The sequence below is a fragment of the Sceloporus occidentalis genome, unplaced genomic scaffold, assembly GCF_023333645.1.
Source record: "Sceloporus occidentalis isolate IW3139 unplaced genomic scaffold, rSceOcc1.0.p SCAF_2, whole genome shotgun sequence".
Lineage (NCBI taxonomy): Eukaryota > Metazoa > Chordata > Lepidosauria > Squamata > Phrynosomatidae > Sceloporus > Sceloporus occidentalis.
In genome coordinates, this window is record NW_028316982.1 from 31,398,703 (window position 1) to 31,421,246 (window position 22,544).

Here is a 22,544-nt window from a genome sequence, read left to right on the forward strand (position 1 = left end):
ATTGCAGATGCACCCATTGTGAGGTCTACAAGTTAGAAGTCAGACCAGGACTCGAGAGACCGAGATTCAAATCTCTACTCAGTTACAAAGCTCACTAGAAATGCCTGAAGAGGCATTATCTCCCAGCCTAACCAATCTCACAGGGTTCTTGTAAGCATAAAATGCAGTAGAGGAACCACCTTTATATTTATGAAGAAAATTCATAATACTGTATAAATGTAGTAAGCAATTAAGTTGGGCTAATTATTATCTCTGGATTTTGACATCCCTGAGAAAATTGCAGGAGTGGGGAAAAGAACGTGAGATCAATTTTAATAAATAACTCTAAAGGACTAGAGAGAGAGACAAAAGATTGGCACTCCCCAAATGCAGGGATGAAAATGTAAAAACTAAACAAATGCCCAATTTATTTTAGTGGAACTTCTTTTCAGCCTCACACTGTATTAAAAATACACTCCTTACCATAAGGACAGCTTGCTAATGGCAAAACATTATTCAAAGGATGTTTCTGAAGTTTTATTTCCTAGTATTCATAGGGAAAAAATGGGACAAACATCCATCAGAGAAGGCCTAGGGAATCCTGCCATTAGACTTGTTAGATGGACCATTAAATTTTATTAAAAATAAAATCATGCAAATACTGTGTGACCAGAACTATAAGTTAGACATAACATGAGCTACTTATACCGAGAGGGCTTTTCTCCATCATTTTGTGATGACCTCATCCTGCTCAAACCATTGCCTGACCCAGAAACATAATCTTAATTAAAGTTAAAGCTGCCAGTTAAAACAGTAATGTGAAACGGACAAATAGGTGACATAGAAGAGGGGAAACAAATACCTTACATATATATATTCCTCACTGTCCAGTAGTCTAAAATAATTATTTTTGATGTGGAAGTGAAAGATTCATTTAACATCCCCATCAAGTTGCCCATTTCACTTTCTGATCAGAAGGAAATCATTCTTTTAACCCAACCTACACTGAAAGAGTAGTGTAGGATTTGAAAAACATTTTCTGTATTGGAAACAACTGTTGATATTAGTAATATATACTGTATTTTCTGGCATATAAGACTACTTTTTAACCCAGGAAAATCTTCTCAAAAGTCAGGGGTAGTCTTATACGCCGGGTGTCATATTATAGGGCAGGTGCTGAAACTTCTGAGCTGGACTGGAGAATCTGCGGTTGCTGCATATGGTGGGGGGAGCTCAAAAATGGCTGCGGCCACATCCCCACCATATGTGACGATTGTATGAAAGCAGCTACCGCTCTGATAGTCTTGGAGACAGGAAAGGCTGAGCAGGCAGGGAGAGGTGACCAATCCAAGCAGGCTTTATATACAACAAAATTTCCTTCTAAGTACCTGCATGTCATTTGAATTAAAATTACCATAGTGAAATCAAATCTGATGGGTTTTTTAAATTTTTATTTGGTGTGCGTTGGAAGAGGGGTAGTCTTATACGGTGAGTATATCCGAAACTCTATATTTTAACTGGAAAAGTTGGGGGTCGTCTTATACGCCCAGTTGTCTTATACGCTGGAAAATACGGTAGTTTTCAAACATCTGTTTGCCCAGGCACCTAAAAAGGCTACATCAATACTTTGGATTTTGAAGTAGCTTTTCATTTAAAGGACAAAGTATGAAGTCTTCATTGTGACAGACAGACCTACTCGTGCACACATACACACATTACCTCTGCAGCATCACTTAGTGGGATCAGAAGCTTTGACAAGTTGTTAAAGTATAGTGCACTCACTGGTGCCCAGCAGAGATTGTGCTTTTGTTGTTGTTGACCTATATTATATGAGACGCTATTCCTGAAATTCATTAGGATTTTAGAAAACAAATTCTAATTTGGCACAGGGGAAAAGTACTATTTAAAAAGAAGGATAAAAAGGCCCTGAAATGCCTGCACATGCAAATCTTTCTAAAAGGGTGATTTCTTTAACTTACAGGGAAATATATATTTCTTTTTTATAGTGTATGTTCTATATGATAAATGATCTGCAAAACTGAGCTCTGTCATCATGACAACAATGTAGACTCAAGTATTGTAAGCACTACTGTTTTTACGGATGGTGTTCAGTAGGGAGACCATCATCAACTGTAATATTAGCCTGAGGATCACTGAGGATTGTCCTGCAGAGATAGTGTTCAAAGGCTCAGTTCCAATGATTTTGAGAACAGGAGTGCCCAGATTCAGTCCCCCTAACTGCAGATAAGTGCTATGGAGGGAGGGAGCACTTGGACATCACATGTAAGCACCCAGGAAACATCCACACAACTGTGGCTCATGACCAACCTAATCTAAAGGAACATCCACACTGCCTTGGATCCCATCTTGGGAGAAAGGTGAGTATAAATTCAATAAATAAATAAATAAATAAATAAAATCCACAAATGGAAAATTGTTTCCATTTGAGAATCACCCTTGTTAGATGAGGTCTCAAATATATTAAGAAATGATCTACAATTGGGAACAGGAATCCTTGACAAGCACCCAGAATTTGCTGCAGCTAGATGTGTGTGTGTTTGTGGTGGGAAATTATTACCAAGTTGCAATCTACTTACAAATGCTATATCTCAATAACCACTAAATGTATGGAGCAAGAATCAAAATGAAAAGATATGGAAGTATGTTTAAGTTGGTTAGATGTGAATATCTGGGGGGGGGGGGGGGGGAGAGAGACATCCCAGATGAAAAGGTTTTTTAAAAAATCAATTCTACCATTCTGCCCTTAATTCAATTCCTGTGCTCAGCAAGGCATGTCTCAGTTAAATTTGGTTTCAGAGAAGTGTCTAGTGGCAGTAGCACAGGCAAGACTATTTCACACTTCTCTGGCATTCTCACAGTCTTAATATAAATGGAAAATCACAAGGGGTTCATTAACAAGAGGAATGCCACTTCTTGATCTAGCATCTACATTTTATCGGCTTTCTCCATTCCCTGACATTGCACGTAAAAGAATACTTTGAGCAGTGGCCTTGTGTAGCTGTAATTTGCAGGGGTTTTTTTTTTTAATATGTCTGGACAACTGCATTTAATGTATAATCCTATGCATAGTTATTCAAAAATAAGTAATAGTGTAAAATGAGCCTTACTCCCAAGTAACCTGGCATAAGCTGCATTCTTAATTACACATACCATTAACCCTTCAGCTTATCTTTGCTCAATCTTGTGTCTTCAATAGTCATAGTGACTAGAGAAAGTGGAAGTTACAGACCTCCAATCCATTTTTTTTTAAAAAAATTGAGCTACTCAGTTTTGCACAGCAATGAAGTGGCTGAAAACCACCTTAGCACAATATTGTCCAGTTCACAGTTATGTATCAGATATGTCATTGCCTCCTCCCATTAATAAGCTAAATAAATAGAATCTTCAAGTTTAATACATTTTTCATTTATGAGTTTTAAGCTGCTTTCCACTCATGTTTAGCCTGTGGAAATTAATAAGCAAGATGTAAATAGTTTATTTTTATCCCTCTAGTAAAGCATGGACTTTTGTGAGGATTTCCTAAAACCATTTAAAGGATTAACATATCCTCTTCATTTTGTATACAAAGAATTTATAATGATTCAAAATACTGCTTTCTAGAATATTTTTTCAGATATACCTTAGCATATTAAGTGAAATAAATAAGGTTTTCTTTTTAGTCCAAATGAGGTTTTCTTTTCTGAATAATTTCTACAAGTGTGTGTTTATGCATTCAGTGACTGCTAGCTTACATGATTCTGGCCCAATTCAGATTAAGCTCTCCCTATCTTTCCTTATCCAAAATGATGCATCTCAGACCCATCTGGATGATTTCTCCCACTCTGGCAATCTGTGAGAAATGATTTTTGAATAGGATATCTTTGTATACAGTTCAATATACACACAACCAAACTGCATGACTGATTCTTCATTACACAACCAACACAAATTCTGGGAAGTCTAGTGTACAGTTTGAGCCTATGTAATTTAGATTTTTACACATAGCAATCTTACTTATTTTATTTACTTTACTTGAATGTATCCATCGCCTTTCCTCATCAAGTGGCCAGGGCAACTAACAATATGCAACAACATGGTAAGATCTAGACGCCACCTCAGAATAAGAAATAAAAACAAGAACAGATTACAATCAAGAGTGAGTTTTAAAAGCAGCAACCAAATTGAAATGTTAAAACCAGCAACGCAGAATGCTTAAAGGCTAACTGCTTTCACCTGCCAAACAGAAGGCTAAGAGAGCGTCCTCCCTGAGGAGAATGTTCCAGGCATTAGACACTGCAAAAAGCCCTTTTGTATGTATGTGGTGCCTATAAATCTGTCTGAGATGTTAGTAGAACACAAAGAAGGCCATTTCCTGAAGATTTTCAGAACAGATACAGACCGATAATGAAGAATTCAATATGTGTAATTCAAACATTCTGTTCACAGGAGGAGATCTGGGGAGCCCTACTTGGGCATTCAATCCCCCCCTCCCCATTCCTTTTGCATGCAGGGGAGACCGAGGCTGTGCTCACTGTCTCTGTCCGCTTTTTTAAATCCTTGACAGTCAAGTTGTCACCTTCCAGACATTTCAAGGAGAAACATCTGAAGTGGAAATATTATTCTACACAGGTCACACAGGTCTCCATACAATTTAGAACCTTGTTTCTTAGTTCCCTGTACATGTAGAACAGATGCCTGCTCTAGACCCTTCACCTCCAATGAGTATGTCCTCTTTACCAACCATTCCATCAATCACTGAATGCCCAACATGAAAAGAAGGAAAGGGAGAGTTTCATTTTACCAGGCCTTTCTTAATCTGATGTGGATCTTTTATATATTTAGATAAAGTATGATTTTTCTAACAATGAAAATTAACTGAGGCCTGTTACAGACTGCCAAAATAAAGCTGCTTCGGGACTCTTCAGAGGTATGCTATTTAAATGATGCATGGGTCCTAAGAGTCTGGAGGTCGCGTCAAAGCCACACTCCATTCCTAAGCACTGGAGTGCAGCTTTGGTGCAGCTTCCGGATTCTTAGGATGTATGCATCATTTAAACAGCATACCTCCAAAGAGACCCGAAGCAGCTTTATTTTGGCAGTCTGTAACAGGCCTGAAGTTTCTTTTTCTTCTTCTGAGAAAGGGAGGGGGAGAGCCACCAAAAAAGTAACCATTTGCTTGGAAAACAGCCATTGTCATGCAAAATGGTGCAAGTAACACAAAGAAATCCAAATAATGGCTAAAAATAAATCAAATGCAGATCTTTTGGTGGAAAAAAATACAAATTATTGCCAATCAGAGAGGTATTTTACCTATTCGAAAATTATGATAGCTCAAAAACTTGACAACTAGTCTTAAGCAGGACATAAAACAGTTGATTAGCAGTTGAAATTTCTGTCACATATCAGCTACAACATATACTATGTTTAGGGATGTTTTAAAAATCAAGGTCAGAATCCCTTGAAAATAGCACAATGCTACTTTTTTTTTAAAAAAAGAATCACAATTAGCTAAGACATCATTATTACTATTTGGGCAGTAACCAGCTTGGAAATACATAAATGAACAATTTATTTGAAGGACCAACAAGGGACTATTGAAAGAGCATTCGAGCATATGGGCATCATGGGGAAACTTCATCAGATGCTTCCACAAGCCAGCCCTAGGCTCTGCCAAACAGGCTGGTGTATATAGGCATGGTGCAGGCTGGTGCTGGCTATATTTCAAGCAGTGCTGCTTTCTCATGGTTCCTGAGACTGGCGGGACACAAAATCCTGTATGTGTCAATGGATGCTCATTACTATAGTACTGTTACAGGCTGAGAGTGACTGGTCCCATCCTTTTCCTTTGAACACCACATGCTTAAATGCTTGTATATATAAACCCATATTTAAGAGGAAAAATAACATCCACTCCTGTAGGTCAGCTTTCTGAAGACATAAAATAATTGCCAACAAACCATTACTATCTCTTGGCCATTATCTCAATGGACTTTCAACAGTGTTTGAGAAAAAGACAAGAAATAAAAATCAATTTGAGGAAAAGACAAGTACTGTTAAAGGAGCTTGCAAGTACAGTACATTGGGGAATGGAGAGAGGTACCCAAAGTCAATGCCAAACAAACATTTCAAGTCATCTAATATGCTTCAAGTTATTTAATCATTAAAGAAAATTCAACTTTAATAAAATATGTACCAAACTTATAGCAGGCTTACTTTTTCTTGATCTGCTGGGTAGAATACTGCCAGTATCTTGATACCTCTTTAAATGAAAGCCTTAGATGCTTTCTGTTGTTGATAATGAAGATGAGGGTGAAGGTATTTTTTCAAATAAAAGCTGAAAACGCAGGGAGGGGGTCTGCAATATCCCTGAGTGGGGCTGTACCCCACAGACCCTCCCATTCCTAGGGCTTCAACAAGGTAGAAACAAGAGTGAGATTTGGAAACAGGAGATTGGCAAGGCCCTTAGAGAAAGGTTTACCTACCACAGATACACCTCAAGATGTAAATCAAGCTGTTTATATGGATCACTACTCTATCAGATGAGTTAATGCTTCAGAAACTATCCATACTACTTATGCTTAAATTATACATTAACTTTCTTCCATGGCTCACAGAGCATTTTTAAAATTTTACTTTAAAAAAAAAAGAACATACATGCACAAACATAAGTTGTCCACCTGTTACATTTTCTTGAAAATGCATGAAATGAAGGTGCTCTATGGGTTAAAAACAATACATGGGGATAAGGGAAAGTAGGGCAAAGCATTTGCTTGCAAAAAATATTAATAACAATTCACAAACTTGTGTCTCCATTCTGTTTACACTCAGATAAGATACTGAGAGTCATATCCTCACTTTTGGATTGCACATTGAGCTCACTTCGTCTTGAGGCTTTTCTGGTTGCTCTTGAGAGCCTTCTTCGAAATGTATCCCCTGCCAAAAAATACAGAATAGGATCCACGCAGCTGTTGAGACTCGCTAGCCCCCGAGTTACTTGGTAAGTGGCATAAACCCTGTTGTTAAAGGCACACATTTCTGGAGTCTGAAAATCCAGCCTGGCTCGTAGATTCAAGTTTTTCATCACATGAAAAGGAAGATAAGAGACGGCAAATACTGCCAACACTATTATCACCAGGTAAATTGATTTTCTCCTAAGTGGGGAATTGTCTAGATCTTTGTAAATCAGTGCTTTTACTATTAATCCATAGCAACCAAGAATCAGTATGAATGGGATGCAGAATAAGAACACAGTGGTGCACATGCTGTAAATGAAGTAGCTTCTCAGATAATTATCTACCGTTGTATCATAGCAAGCCATGGTTTTGATTTTCCTTACCTCAGTCCCAGAGTAGAAGAAGATGGGAGAAATCCCAACAACCACAACACCCCAGACCAGGGCACTGATATAAACTGCATTCTTTTTTTTCAGCCTCCCCAAGGATTTCAAGGGATAAACAACACCTGTATATCTGTGCACACTGATACAAGTGAGGAACAAAATGCTTCCATACAGATTGACGTGAAAGATGAACCTCTGCAGCTTACACATGAAGTCTCCAAAGATCCAGTTAGTTTGATTGAAGTAATAGAAGATCAGTACAGGAAGAGTCAGGACGTACAAGAAGTCAGCTAGTGCCAGATTGAACATGTAAACCGAGATGCCACTCCAAGGCCTCATGTGGAAGATAAACATCCATATTGCCACACTATTGCCCAAGAATCCAGTGATGAAGACTACAATGTAGACAGCAGGCAGGTAATAGAACTGAAAGCCAGTTTTGGTCAATGTACATTTGCTGGTGACATTGCTGGTGATATTGCTAGCCAGCGAGTGAGTTTCAGTCATGTTCAGGACAGCCGACAGAAGGACTTCAGTCATGGTTACTCCAATGAAGTCACATACGTGGATCTAGAAGTATCAGCAGGTGCCTCTGGGAAAACAAAGGAAGTTTCTAAACTACAATAAAAAAAACCACAAAAAGAGAGAAAAAGTCCTAACCTTCATTCATACTTATCATTTAATGCATGCCCACACAAACAGTTTTTCCCAGTGGTGGTTATATAGGTAATCGGTTGAGTTTACCTTTTCAGTACACTGAACTTTCCTGTAGATTATCCCAAATATTACTTCATTTTTCACATTTGGCCATTGTGAGAACAGGACCTTACGTACTGTTAATTTACAGCACCATCTTTGCACCACATGAAGATTAAGGCAACTCAGACCTCTTCCTGGCATGCAGCAGGCCATCCTGTCAGGTGGTGTTGTCACACTGTCCGCATATAGTGTGTGCCCCTTGGATTTGTCAGCAATGCCAGTTGGCTCAATGAGGCAGGATTAAAGCACAGCTGCCCTGCTCTTGGATCCACTTTTTGGCTTTCTATTGGACAGCCTCAATCAATGCCTGTCCAGGTCTCTCCTTCTGACCTCCCTCATCAATTTGTGTGGTGGGGTGGGGGTCTGTATTTCATAAATTGTTGAACTGTAATATTGTGGGACATTAGATCATCAGACTATACCTGCTTCTAAAGGAAAGCAAACACTAGCTAACCTGCTTCCCCAATTATTGTGGTAGGAGATCCTCATAAGGGGTCTTGGGCATGGGGCCTGCCTGAGTCTGGACTTCCATGTCTGCCTGAGTTCCAGGTGGCAGAAGGGACTCACACAATCATACCCTGATCAGCCCCATATCATGCCACCACCCACCACCCCAGTTTGTCACCAGCATCCAGCCTGTTGTGGTGTGTCAGCCAAGAAATGAGATAATCTTGCCTCCTATGTAACAACCAAGACTGTATGCTGTAACCAATAAAAACTGCAGTTATTGTAACTCCTATACATGCTTATAACTGGTAAATGTCTTCCACTGCTATTCTTTCTGATCCCATAACTGTGGGATGAGGTGAGGACCATTTTAAGCATCTTTAATCAACTTTGTATGTTATTCCTTATCTCTCTTTTACAAACACACACACTCATATGCACATACTGTTGATATAGTCAGTCCTCATATACACTGATTCGTTATGCACACATTCAGGCATCCACGTCTCGAAAATATTTTAAAAATATATAAATCCCAAAAAGCAAACCTTGATTTTTGCCATGTTATAAAAGGGACACCATTTTACTATCCACTGTATTTAATGGGGCATGAACATTCACAGATTTTGTTATCCATGCAGGGTCCTGGAGACAAACTGCAGTGGGTACCAAGGTTCCATTGTACAACATGATTTCACACAGGGTATTAGTCATTTCTATTAATCTTTCAAGTCAGTCAAATATGACTCTTCTTTCTCCATCTCCAGCTGAAATCTTATACACCAGGTAGGCAGATGGAAAATTATAAACTTAATCTGCAGAGTCTGCCACTAAGCGATGTAAAACATCTTGAGAGAACCAGGTAGATTCACTTCTTCAATCAGCTCTTCTTGCACTGTGGATACTTCATCTCCCAGCCTGGTTTACCATCATAAGGAAGTGACAGCAAAGGCCAAATAGGGTTTGAAAGAGAAGTGATGGAATACAGAAGGGACTGTGGAGACAGAAGATGTTCTCAGTCTGTTAAACCCAAAAGGAGAAGGCAACCTTTACCTTACTGAAGATAGTGTAAAAATGTCAAGTGATATACTGTATATGGATTAGGACTGCATCTGTAATACTGTCTGCTATCTTTATCCTGCCAAAATGTTTTCATGTCTAAGAATGTAATGTTTCATAAAAATGAATTTGTGGTGTCATGAATTGAAGGCAACATGAGTGAACCTGAGCACTTTTAAAGATATCATTAACTTTACTGAGGTGGCCATCCTAGGAAGTACATCATATATTGTGCTAAAATTAGTAGGCTTGGTTTTCAGTGCCTATTTTTTAAAAGGTATAAAAGACTGAAAGAAGGTAAGGGAAGGGTATAATGACAATGTTATCATGCCTTAAAACATTTACGAGGACTCCAATAAAAATACTTTTGAAATAAAAGTTTCAAATTATTTACATATAAACCACAACCCATGATAACTGCAACTTTATTTTTTTAAAAAACTGAAGAGGAGTTCTACTGGATCAGACCAGTGATGATTCAGATCAGTGGGCAGGATATGAAAGTATTGCTTCTCTCACACCCCAGGAACCAGTATTTAGAAACATTACACCCTCTGAACCTAGAGGCCAGAGATAGTCATCATGACTAACAGAAATTAATAGATTTAAAATCATGATTTTGCCCAGCCCAAAATAATCTCAGACAGAAGCCACCAATATATACTGTGGCAGTAAGTACCTCAAATTAGTAATGTGTAGAATTATCCTAATCTTGATATTTCCTATAGACTACTGGAGGGCAGAGTGTTGTTCTGAACTAATATGCAACAAATAAAACTAACACGGCACAACTGTTGTTGATGTTGTGTGCCTTCAAATTATTTCTGACTGATGGCAACCCTAAGGCAAAGCTTTCATGGGATTTTTCTTGGCAAGATGTGTTCAGAGGAGGTTTGTCACTGCTGTCCCCTGAGGCTGAGAGAGTGTGACTTGCCCAAGGTCACCCAGTGGGTTTCATGGCCGAGTGGGGAATTGAAACCTGGTCTCCTGAATGGTAGCTCAACACACAAACCAACACAGCACCCACCCACACTTTGAATCAGATAAGCAGATCCTAATTAGGGGATGGGGACATTTTTATTTCATTTTTAGAACCTGACTTGGGAACACCTCCATCCCCAAGATTTCCCCCTGAAAAGGTACTTTTTAACGATCTTATGGGAAACCCATATAGCAATCTGAAAAGCAGCTAGGAAGCTCCAGAAGGTCAAGAGGCAAGAGTCAGTAAAAGATAAGAGGAAGAAAGAAGGATAAGAAAGTGGAATGAGCAGCAGAGTGTAAGGAGGGCTGTTGAGCAAGAGGAGCAAAACAACACATTTCACAGTTCTGCTTTCCTGCACACTTCTTCCCATAGGGATAGGATGGGCAGACTTTACCCGCCTAGGAAATGAAACTAGCCCTTGTGGATTGCTGCCATATATATATGTATGTATGTGTCTGTTGCTGATCCCCTTTTATTTGTAACCGTTGCAGAAAAGGAGCAGACAGTGTCAATCAACTTGACTTGACTAGCCTCCTTTCCCACAATACCCCATTTCACCACCACCGCCACCAGTTAGCCCCAAAGCCAAGAGGGCGCTGGGAAAACAAACTGAAGACCAAGGCTGGCCCTCCTCCCGCCCACCATGCATGCCCAGAAAGCGCAGCCAACACGGAAGTCCTCTTCTTCACTGGAGCCAGAGCTCAGCCCCCTGGTATGGCTGTATCAGTCGCTCCCAAAGAGCACACACGGCTCCTGGGCATGCACAGAGTGCACCTCCTTCCCTGCTAGACAACCCCACAATCCCAACAGGTCCGTTGGTTGCAGTCAGGTTTGGCTACTATACACTCACACACAGCCGTGTACTCCATCCCCACTAAGCCACTGAGTGACCTTGGCTCAAGTCACACTCTCTCAGCCTCAGAGGATGGCCCTTTGAACCAAGCTTGCTAAGAAACCCTCAGGATCCCTGCCTAAAAGAAGCATCCATTTGTAGTTATGTTAGCGTTTGTGGCTATTATTTGGTCATGTCCTTCCTTCCCCCCCCCCCCCCCCCTTTGCTCTCCTTTGTGGGGATCACATCTGGTCACACTCCCTCAGCCCCAACCAGGGCCAACCCCCTCGGAAGCAAGCTTGCCAAGGAAAGCCCAGCGTGGGCAGGCTCGCCGCCTTCGGGTCGCCAGAAGCCAGGGACGACTTGAAGGCAGCCACCAACAACCACAACCGCCACCGAAGGTCTTCCAACAGGCTCCAGATTCGTTGTGGTTGTGGTGTGCCTACAAAAGTCATTTCGGACTTGGGCGACCCTAAGGCGGGAAACCTAAATGCTCCAAAATGGAGGACATCCAAAATGGGGGTCCGGGAAAAGGAGGATGCCTTTTGACGGTGACTTGGCGGGGAAAAGGCGCCTGAGCGCGCAAAGAAATCTATCCCAAACGGGAGAGGAAAAAAGAAGGAGGAGGAGGAGGAGGACTCTTGGTTCCTCCCGTCCCTTTCCTAAACTTTGGAGGAGAGCCCCTCGCTTACCTTCAGGGAAGGGGCCTCAGCTCGCCTGGGGAGAGCGGGCAAAGAGGAGCCCTTCCTCCGCCTCCTCCTCCTCCTCCAGCGCCGCGGCCACCTTCTCCTCCTCCTTCTCCATAATGCCGCTTCGAAACCCCGGCGCCAAGAAGTAGCAAAAGGAAGGCGAAGCCGGGGGCCCAGAGCAGGTGCCCATTAAAGCCCAGAGTCCAGGGCTGCTCCGCTGTGGCGCCACATTCCCTCAGAGAGAGAGAGAGAGAGAGACCCACTCTGGACGCGCGCTCCTCCTCCTCCTCCAGACAGACGGGGAAGTGCGACGAGCGCAACAGGGAGGCGGGCTTGGCTGGGAAGGAGAAGAAGGAGAAGAAGAAGCCTCCTCCTCTTCTTCCCCTCCCCGCCCCAGAAAGCCCCCTTCAAACCCGGCCACCCAGAGACCCCCCCCCCCCTCAGCGCAAAGCTGGCGCGTAAAGCCCGACGCGGGCCTGGCTTCGTCCCTTCTAGTGCTCCTGCGTTGCGTCTCCTTGGGGTTGTCCCTGAGGGCAAAGTTGGCAAGGTCCCCTTGAGGGTTATTTATTGGGGGAGGAAGGGGCAGGGTGACCACTAGGCCTGTCCTCCTTCCTTTCCTTCCCGCCTTCTCTCCTCCGGGAGGAATCCCCCAAAGGTCCTCCTTCGTTTGGAGGAAGCTAGGAAGCAGAGTGTTTGTAGGAGTGTCTGGAGGGTTGTTTATTGTTATTATTATTTGGGGGCATCTCCTCGGTTTTTTTCTAGAAGGTCCCCCATTTTTGCGGTGCCTGGTCGGTCCTCCTTGGCGGTCAGGGCAGGTGGTCAGCCTGTGCTTTGGGGGTGTTGGTGTGTGTGTGTGTGTGAGAGAGAGAGAGAGAGATGACCAAAGAGATTTTGTGTGTGTCTGAGAGAGAGGTGACCACCAATGTGATGTGTGCGTGGGTGTCTGTGTGTGTGTTAGAGAGAGAGAAGGTGACCAACGTGATTGTTTGTGTGTATGTGTGAGAGAGAAGGTAACCAGTGTGATTGTGTTTGTGAGAGAGAGTTGACCAATGTGATTGTGTGTGAGTGAATGTGAGGAGACGGAGGAGGAGTTGACTAATGTGATTGTGTGTGTGTGTGTGTGAGAGAGAGAGAGAGACCAACGTGATTGTGTGTGTGTGTGTGTGTGTGAGAGAGAGAGAGAGAGAGAGAGAGAAGGTAACCAACATGAGCAAAGCAACTGGAGCAATTCCTCCCCTAGGGAAGGTTATAATGTTTAGTGGGGGCGAGGGGGGGAAGACGTGACAGAGATGCACAGAATTAGGCATGGTCTGGAGAAAGGAGATAAGGAGAAGCTTTTCTTTTTCTGTCTCTCCTGATATTACCCTGCCATCCCCTTTTGGAACTGAATGGCGAGGGATAAAAAGAAGCATTTCTCCACAGGCAGCATCTCTTCAGCTGTGGAATTTACTGCTGCTGGAAGAGGCAGTGATGGCTGCCAACTTGGAGGGCTTTAAAGGAGGAGTAGATACATCCATGGTGGATGAGGCCACTGGTGGTACAATGATGGGGCTATATGTACACACACACACTTCATACACAAACCCTCTGGTATCAGAGGTACATGCTGAGGAATGTAAGATGGTGTTATTGTACTCAGGTCATGACAATAGAAAGCCATTGTGATGTACTGGTTTGAGTGTTGGACTAGGTCTCTAGAGAGCAGGGTTTTAAATTAAAATCCCACTGGGTGACCCACTCAGCCCCAGAGGATGGCAATAGCAAACCTCCTGTGAAGAAACTTGTCAAGAAAACCTCTTGATAAACCTGGACAGATAGATAGATCAAGATGGCCTTCCCCCTAGCTATTACCCGCTGTACCCAAGTACTGTTGCCAACAGCCCAAATGCTGTTGAAGGCATCAACCTGGACGATATACAGTAGATATATAGGTGCCATGAATATGGAAATATTTTTATATATGGCCATTTGCCCCTCCCCTCAGAAAGAATCGATTCTGACCTAGTGTTCCCACTTATTGGACACACTTCAGAATTAATTTTTCTGGAAAAAAAAACCCTAAAAAAGTACTATCAGGAAACCCCAGGTTTTTGGTGTTTGCCCCGCTTTATTCCAACTGGAATCGATTGAATGAGTATTGGAAGCAGTTTCAAGTGGGAATGAGGGTCATATACCCCAAATCACGATTCAGGGCAAATTGTAGTGGGAAGACCCCCTAGTTGGCTGAAATCATGCTTTACATATGTGCTTTCACACAGCAAGACTATTAGTGCCATGAACTATGTTTTTTTTTTTATTCTAAACAATCATGTTCTTAAAAAATTCTAGAAGTGCTTGGGTTCAGTACTGTCTGAGAGCATTTCCCCACACACTAAGGCTGTACAAAGTGGTAAGTGCAGCCATTTTAGAGGCAGCATGGTTGCATAGTGGTTTGAGCATTGACTATGACACTGGAGACCAGAGCTCAAGTTCTCACTCAGCCATAGAAACACACTGGGTGACCATGGGCAAGTCACATTCTCTTAGAGGAAGGCAAAGGCAAACCCCCTTTGAACAAATTTGTCAAAAAAAAAACAAAAAAAACCCAATGACAGGTTTGCCTTAAGGTCACCATAAGCCAGAAACTACTTGGGGGAAAAAACAATAACAGACATTTTGCATATGCTTTGTTTTGTAAGGATAGTACATCTAGTGCTGTGACTAAAGAAGCCTGTTAGAAGTTGAGCATTCCAGAAATGAGTCTTGATATATCAAATAATTCCAAGGAGAACTTCTTCAGAATCTGTTCAGATTTGATTGTGACTTCCTGCATGGCAGGGGATTGGACTGGATGGCCCTTGTGGTCTCTTCCAACTTCTTTGATTCTGTGAAGTGAAGAAGGGAGAATTGCATAGTTGCCTTGCTAAATATGTTTACTCAAGGATAACTCCCATTACACCCACTGGAGTCCAGGTAAGCCTTTTTCTGATACTTTGTTTTGTTGCTGTTGGATGTTGCTGTAATTTTTTTTTTTAAAAAAATGGCTAGAAATGTATTATTTATTACATTTCAATCCCAACTTTATAGGAAAACAAAGCTCAAAGAATCTAATGCCATTAAAACAGCTAAAGAGCAAATTAGAAAACAAATTAAAAATGGGAAAAAAATATAAAACCATTAGAATCTTCACATATATCAAGCAATTAACATATCTTTCAGAGATTTACTGCTTATGGTATGGTTAGACATTGCCTACACAGATGAAACATTTTCCCATCCCAGTGACCCTATTTTTTTTTATTTCTGAAAGATTTTTGGAACTTTTAAAATATATATATATCCAATTATGAAAATGCTTGATATGTGAAGCTGCCTTACACTGAATAAGACCATTATGTTATTCAGTACTGTTCAAATAGTGATTCCCTAAGATGTTGTGATGTGATCTTTCCAAGCCCTGATTTTGCTCCCAAGAGCCTTTTTACATAAGATGCCAGGCATTGAATCTGAAATCTCTGCATGCAAGGCACATCTTCTGCCACAGAGGTACAGCTCTTTCTGCAAGCTACTGAAAGTAAGTCTGTTTGTCTGCCATATTATTGGTGTGCAGTGTCTTGGAAGCTGGTGCTGTGCAATAGTGCTATTGGGCTACCTCAAGTCTATTCTGTTTGGAATCCTTCCTAGGCTCAAAGAAACTTCAGCAGCATCAGGATATAAAAGAGAGCTATGGAGCTGAGCTGAAAGAGTTTGTTAGAACTAATGGCATAGTGCTAAATTTTGAAATGCAGGCCCTTGTCACAATAGTGCCTAGAGGAACACTCGCAAAGAGAGTCCAAAAATACAGGCAAGTATTGTAGAAATATTATGTTAAGTCATGTAATGTAAGATGTTATGTGGAAAAATTTGAAAAAAAAATACAGGCAAGTATGTTGACCCCCCCTCCTCTCTCTCTCTCTCTCTCTCTCTCTCTCTCTCTCTCTATATATATATATATATATATATATACACACACACACACACACACACACATATATATTCCTATAGTCTCTCTCTCTATCTCTCTCTCTCTCTTTCTCTCTATATATATATGTGCACGCAAGCACACACACACAATACCTCTACTGGCTGCCATCTCCATGAGGAGGAGGCATTTTGTAAAACTAATGGGTCTTGCCACTCAAGACAAAGCCAACTTGGATTACTTTGGTTGGAAACGGATCGCTCAGAATTACTGCTACTGTTACTCAGTGGCAACACTATGAGGTGCAGGGGGTGTGGAACACACCGGGTGACACCCCAGAAGAGGGGTGACACCTGGCCAAGTGACCCCCTTCCTGCTGAGTGCAGTTCTACTCATGAGTAGAGCAGAGTGTGGCAGTGTGCATACGCACACCTTCCCTGCTTCTTGCCATTCTAGGTGCATGGCAGCAAGGGAGTGTGCACAGACACCCCCTTCCTGCTGTGCACTGTTCTACTTACAAGTAGAGTGGCATGCAGCAGCAAGGTGAGAGTGTGTGCCCTTTTGGCACTGTCCCTGGAAGCCCCCCTCACAAACACACTGGGTACCCCCACACACAGTGATGCTACTGCTGCTCCTACTATTACTGATGGCCAGAATTCTATGTGCACTACTTAGTTAACTACTTTAGTTATATAGTTAATCTCCCAACCGAACCCAACCCCCAAAACCTGCTTTACCAACCATCGGCTTTCTGACATCTGGCATTAAAATGGGGGTGGGAATTGTATAACCCTTTAGATGGTGTTGAACTAAAATGCCCAGCATTTCTGGCTTGGGTTGCTGAGAGATACAACGTAGCAGCATTTGAGGGCCGGCTGATGAGCTTAAGCCAAAACCAGTCCCCCACCCTCACCCCACTCCTGCTGCTGCCTAGTAGCTGTTTGGCACATTTATTCTGTCACCTCAGCAAAAGCCTGTCTGACATGGGACACCCTATTAGAAGCAGTATTACCATCAGCATAATTTCTTGCCTCACAGAAGCATGCAGTTCAACCACCATGGAAAAGTAGTGCCATGGTGAGAGGACTGCCCCTACCATTAGGCAACATGAAGCTGCCACCTCAGGCAGCAGATGCTGAAGGGCAACAGCGCAAGCTGTTCACCCAGCTTTTCCTCTTGAGCCATCCTTCTGTTTTTAAAGAGAGAGCTCTTTGTGTCACAAATGCCTGTCCTGTACTCCTATTACCTGCCCTTAGGTATATCAGAGGACTATTTCCCAATGACAGTGTTGAAATATAAATCAGCTAATAGTATACACAATAAATAAATACTCTGCCAGACCAGTCTGGTTTCTGTACATGGAACAGCAGCTTCATATTGTCCCTTGCCTCAGGCAGCAAAATGTTGAGGCAGCTCAATTTATATAAGAGCATTATAATGGGGACTGAAGAACATAAATAGAAAAGGAGTTTCTTTTGTGCCCCCAAACCTCACAAATGCAGCCCACAGGACCCACGCCCACACTCCTCTCAGATTAACGGAATGTGAGTGCCACTGAAAAGACAAAAAATGATACTTATATTTTGATGTGGGAAAACATTTGTGTTGAGTGGCTCCTACTTAGTTTGAGCTAATTTTAACCATGCCTGCCAAACCAGTCTTGTCACTTGCTATTAAAATCAGCCTGAAGTATAAAAGGTTGCCCATTATTTTGCAACTTTTGGTGGTGGTTCCCAACTGCAGAGTTTGGAGGCTCATACCTTCCCATGAGGACTGGGGTGGGAGGGATATACTGTAGCTTGGGTTTTGTTGAGAACATTTTAAAGCAACACAACATGAGAGTGAAAAGTGCTGGAACTTTATGAAACACTCCCCACAAGAACAGATTGACACACAGATTCTATGATGGGAAATGGAACCATTCATGGCCCAAGATCCAAATTCTGATTTGAAAAAGATCTTACAGGGCATATGAGGGAGGGGAAGGGAAATACCAGATTGTAAGAACCAAAAAGAAAATGATCTTTCTTACCAATTTGGAAATATTCCCACAAAACAAATAATTCGATCAGTTCCACTAAGTACCTTAGTTCTCTGCTAAGCCATTTAAAAGTTAATCACCTTTAAGTAACCCTTAAGTGCATCTTCACTGTAGAAATAATAGTTTGACACTGTTTTAAGTTCTGTAAGTATAGAATCCTGGGATTTGTAGTTTTACAAGGTCTTTAGTCTTCTCTGCCAAACTGTACTGGTGGCTAACAAAAGTCCCAGGATTCTGTAGTTAGTATCAAACTGCATTATTTCTACAGTGTGGATGTACCTTTGTTGGCAGATGTAGAAGCTGGAGGTCTTTAGAGAAGTGAAAAGGAGCAGTTTAGGGAGCTGGGTATGTTTAGCCTGGGGAAAAGAAGGTTAAGGGGTGACATGATAGTCATGTTTAAATATTTGAAAGGATGTCATATTGAGGGTGGGGAAAATTTGTTTTCTGCTACTCCAGAGAATAGGACCCAGAGCAACGGATTCAAACTACAAGAAAAGAGATTGCACTTAAACATTAGGGAGAACTTCTTGACAGTAAAAGCTGTTCAACAATGGCATACACTGCCTTAGACTGTGGTAGAGTTTCTTTCTTTGGAGATTTTTTAAGCAGAGGTTGGATGGCCATCTATTGGGAGTGCTTTGATAGTGTTTTCTTGCATAACAGGAGTTTATCACATGGGAGGTTAAGTGCCTAAGTCCCGTGCAGAAACGGGATTAAAATCTCGGAAAAATCCTGCAAAAGTGGGAGCATTTTCAGACTCATTGGAGGCACTGAGCATTAATCTGAAAATAACCCGCACAGAAAGTGGACAAAATCAGCCATTTTTTACTTTCGGGAGAATCCTGAAAGTAAAAAGCAGCTGATTTTGTCCACTTTTTGTGTGGGTTAATGTCAGATTAATGCTTAAAGCCCCTGACAGCATGTGAAAACGATTTGTCCACTTTCTGTGCACATTAATGCATGATCATGTGAAAACGATCCCACTTTTGTGAAATTTTCCCATTTTAAATCCAGTTTTTGCATGGGATAAATACCGTGTGATTAACTCCTATGATTCTATTCTCTGATAACCCCTTAGAGGCATATTTAGCCTACCTAAGGAAGGCAACAATTCTGGATTTTATGTTGTCAAAAATGAAGGATGAATCATTTTGAAAAATTCTGGCAGTCCTAGGGACTGTCCCAGAACAACATGAAATGATCACATTAGCTGGCAGAGCCTATTCCAAATGTCTAAAAGCTCTTTCTCCAGCATTTCATTAACCATGAAGACTTCATGATTCTCAAATCCGCTGTGCCCATATTTTCCTCTTCCCTGTGCTGTTGTCTGATTTTTCTAACTTCTTGCTTGGAGAAGAAATCTGGTGAGTTCAAAAGTTTGCACAAATTGTGACTTCTCAATAGACTTAATTAAATTTTCCCCAAATATGGACTTTAGAAAAAATGTTTATGGCCAAAAAGAAAAGAAAAACCTTTCTTTGCTTTTTCTTGCAAATGTATTTCAATGTTGTGCATGTTGTGTAGTAAGCCAAGCAGGCTGTACTGGTAAGCATGGTTCCCCTACTAATTGGTTAACCATGTTCAAGGGCCATTACTTGGAAGAAGTAAACCAGAGAAAGAACTGGGGATTTCAGCTGTAGATAAGAAAAGAATTACCTGGACAGAGGGTGTATTCACTGATAAACAGCAGATGGGGGGGGGGGGGGTTATACACTTTTCCTCTTGAGGTTTTCAATGGGGCTTGGGCATATACTTTTTTTGCCTTACGCGGGGAGGGGAGTCCAGAACAGATCCCTGCATAAAGGAAGGGCCCACTGTAGCTGACTATTTCATTCTTGTAAATGAAGATGAATAAATTTCCCAGTTTTCTCCCTGCTGCAGAGAAAACAATTATTTTTGTACAGTTCTCTCATCCCAAAACCCATGCAGGAAATTATTGTACACAGAAATGGACAATTGTTTTGCATGAGAATTTTGAGATTTTCCCTGCCTGGGAAAGTCCTAAATGTCATGGAATATAATGCTAAGCAACAGCTAGCCTGGTGTAGAGGTTTGATATTTGGACTATGACTATGGAGATCAGGGCTCGAATCCCCACTCAGCTGTGGAAACCCACTGGGTGACTTTAGGCAAGTCACACTCTCTCAGCCTCAGAAAAAGGCCCTTTGAACAAATCCTGCCAAGACAATCCTGTGATAGGCTTGCAATAAGTAGGAATGATTTGAAAGCACACAACAACAATGCAACCACCAAACATAGGCCTGCATGTGTGCACAAGCACACACTCAAGTGTGTTATAGTAATGTGCACTACATACACAATTTACTGTCATATAATACTGGGCAGTCCATCCCCTTCCTTGGGAAAAAAAATTCCACAGGTAGCCACAAGAAGAAGTCCCAAAGGCAGCTTGGGTCTTTGAAACACAGGAGAAAAGAAATTACATGGAACATCCTCTTAACCATTTTATTAGCAATAGACTGGCAAAATGTATATTGCGTTAATACTCCCAATACAATTTTGGGGAAACTATTTAATATCCAAGGCACAGACTCCTATTTTGTCTTTCTGCACTGAAGATAGCTATTCTTTCTTGTTTTGAGCCACAACATTTTCTTAAGTTTGCCACGGGCGAAGGCCTCTTAAAGGATTTCTGAATTATTCTGACAGGCATGCAATCTCTTAACTTACTTCTGTTTGTAATAAGATGGTTATGGCTTCAGTTTTAGCTGGTGGCTGTTTTTCTTTTGCTTTCATCTCTATTGCTTTTCATGTTTTAACAGTTCACTCTCATACAGCTCTACTCAGAAGTAGGTCTCCCTGAGGTCTATGGAGTTTACTCCTACGTCAGTGTGTACAGTAGTCCAGGCAGATCTGCAGTCCTACAAATTGGGTATTTTATTTGTGTGCTGTTTTATGTAAATGGATCCTGTAAATAAAAAAATTTTTATATGGTGAAGAACATGCATTTTGAATCAATTCTGTCTATTCTATTTGTTTTGAATTGCAAATAGTTCAGGGCCATGTTTTGACAAAAACACACAAAGGTATCTAAAATTCAACCAATAATATTTGATTTGGCAGGGTGGGGCAGAGGCAAGTAGATGAAAAACAGTCTTAAGAATGCTGTCAAGAAATACCCTAAAGGCACCAGATCCAGTCTGTTCATGGAAACTAAACAGGATTAGCCCTGGTTAGTACTTGGATGAGAGGCCATTAACAAATTCCAGGTTGTATATTTCAGAGGAAGGAATGGGCAAAACCACCCCTGAGTATTCTTTGCCAAAGAAAACCCTATGAAATTCATGAGGTTACCATGAGCTGGCAGGCAAATTGAAAGCAGAGAGAGAGAGAGAGATGAGAAAAGGGGTGCATGAAGAAAGATTCTTATCCTTTTCCCTACTACTTATTTTTCTCCTAAAACTGCCCTTCCACAGCTGCTATCCTACACTGAAGAACAGAAATAGAACTTTGAATCTTTTCCTCCACTGAGGAAAAGAATAATGGAACTAGTTTTGAACAAAAACATAATTGTATGGAAATGAATAAATACAGCCTTCTAATGCTGTCCTCCTTTTAGCAGCAGTCTCCAAAGGGTACCTTTTTATTTTATTTTTCAAGTACATTATGTCTTTCCATGGCACAAACATTTCCAAATCTAGCTACGCTTACCCACTAGGAGTGACCATATTACACCTATATTGAAATCACTCCACTGGCTGCCTATTCGTTTCCAGGCACAGTACAAGGTGTTGGTCATTACCTTTAAAGCCCTCCATGGCTTGGGCCCAACCTACTTAAGGGATCGCCGCCTTCCATATAATCCGCCCCGTACCCTCAGATCCTCTGGGAGGTATTTGTTGCAGTCCACAAAGACCAGATTGACGGCAACCTCCCAGAAGACTTTTTCCGCGATCGCTCCCACTTTATGGAATGGCCTGCCAGATGAGATCCATCAAATTGCCAACCTAGAGAGCTTCAAGAAAGCTGTCAAGATGGATCTCTTCCAGCAGGCCTTCTCATAATAGAACCCAGCCATGTAATGCTCCCTCCACAGACATATATAAGCGATGACTCTGCCCACCGTTATTTTATCGTATTATTGTTTTTAGATTTTATCGTTTGTAATTTTAATGGATAGAATTGTTTAATCCTTTTTTAAGGGGGCAGAATTGTATATATTGTATTTTTTAAAGGTTGTACACCGCTTTGATACTGGTAACGAAAAGCGGGATATACATTAAAGTTTTATTATTTATTTTGTTTCTTCCTGTGGGTTTCCTTTGAAAGAAACTGATCTATTTGTATTCAGTTCTGGAGTAGGATGGGGGAAAGTACTTAGCATATTCACCTAGTGTTCTCATTAAGACTATCAGAAAATATGCCACCTGTAGTCACTGAATATGTTTAAGAGTTACCACTCTGGTTTTATCTCTATAAGCAAAACAAAAACAACAAAAACACTATCATCAATCAT

The 22,544-nt window shown here is 41.4% G+C and overlaps 1 protein-coding gene across 2 annotated transcripts in view; it reads right to left on the minus strand.

Moving 5' to 3' along the window:
• The window catches only part of P2RY1 (purinergic receptor P2Y1), a 77,954-nt gene extending 65,616 nt beyond the window's left edge, over positions 1–12,338 (minus strand). Inside the window, exons 1-2 of one of the 2 annotated variants that reach the window (XM_089507717.1) lie at positions 12,090–12,338; positions 7,316–7,910 (exon numbers count right to left, since the gene is read on the minus strand). In XM_089507717.1, the coding sequence (XP_089363843.1) occupies positions 7,316–7,858 (543 nt within the window). In that variant the 5' untranslated portion in view covers positions 7,859–7,910; positions 12,090–12,338. Of the gene's footprint in view, positions 1–5,049; positions 7,911–12,089 lie in introns of those variants that run through there. The other variant, XM_089507716.1, reaches the window with a different exon arrangement.
• Positions 12,339–22,544: the final 10,206 nt, after the last annotated feature.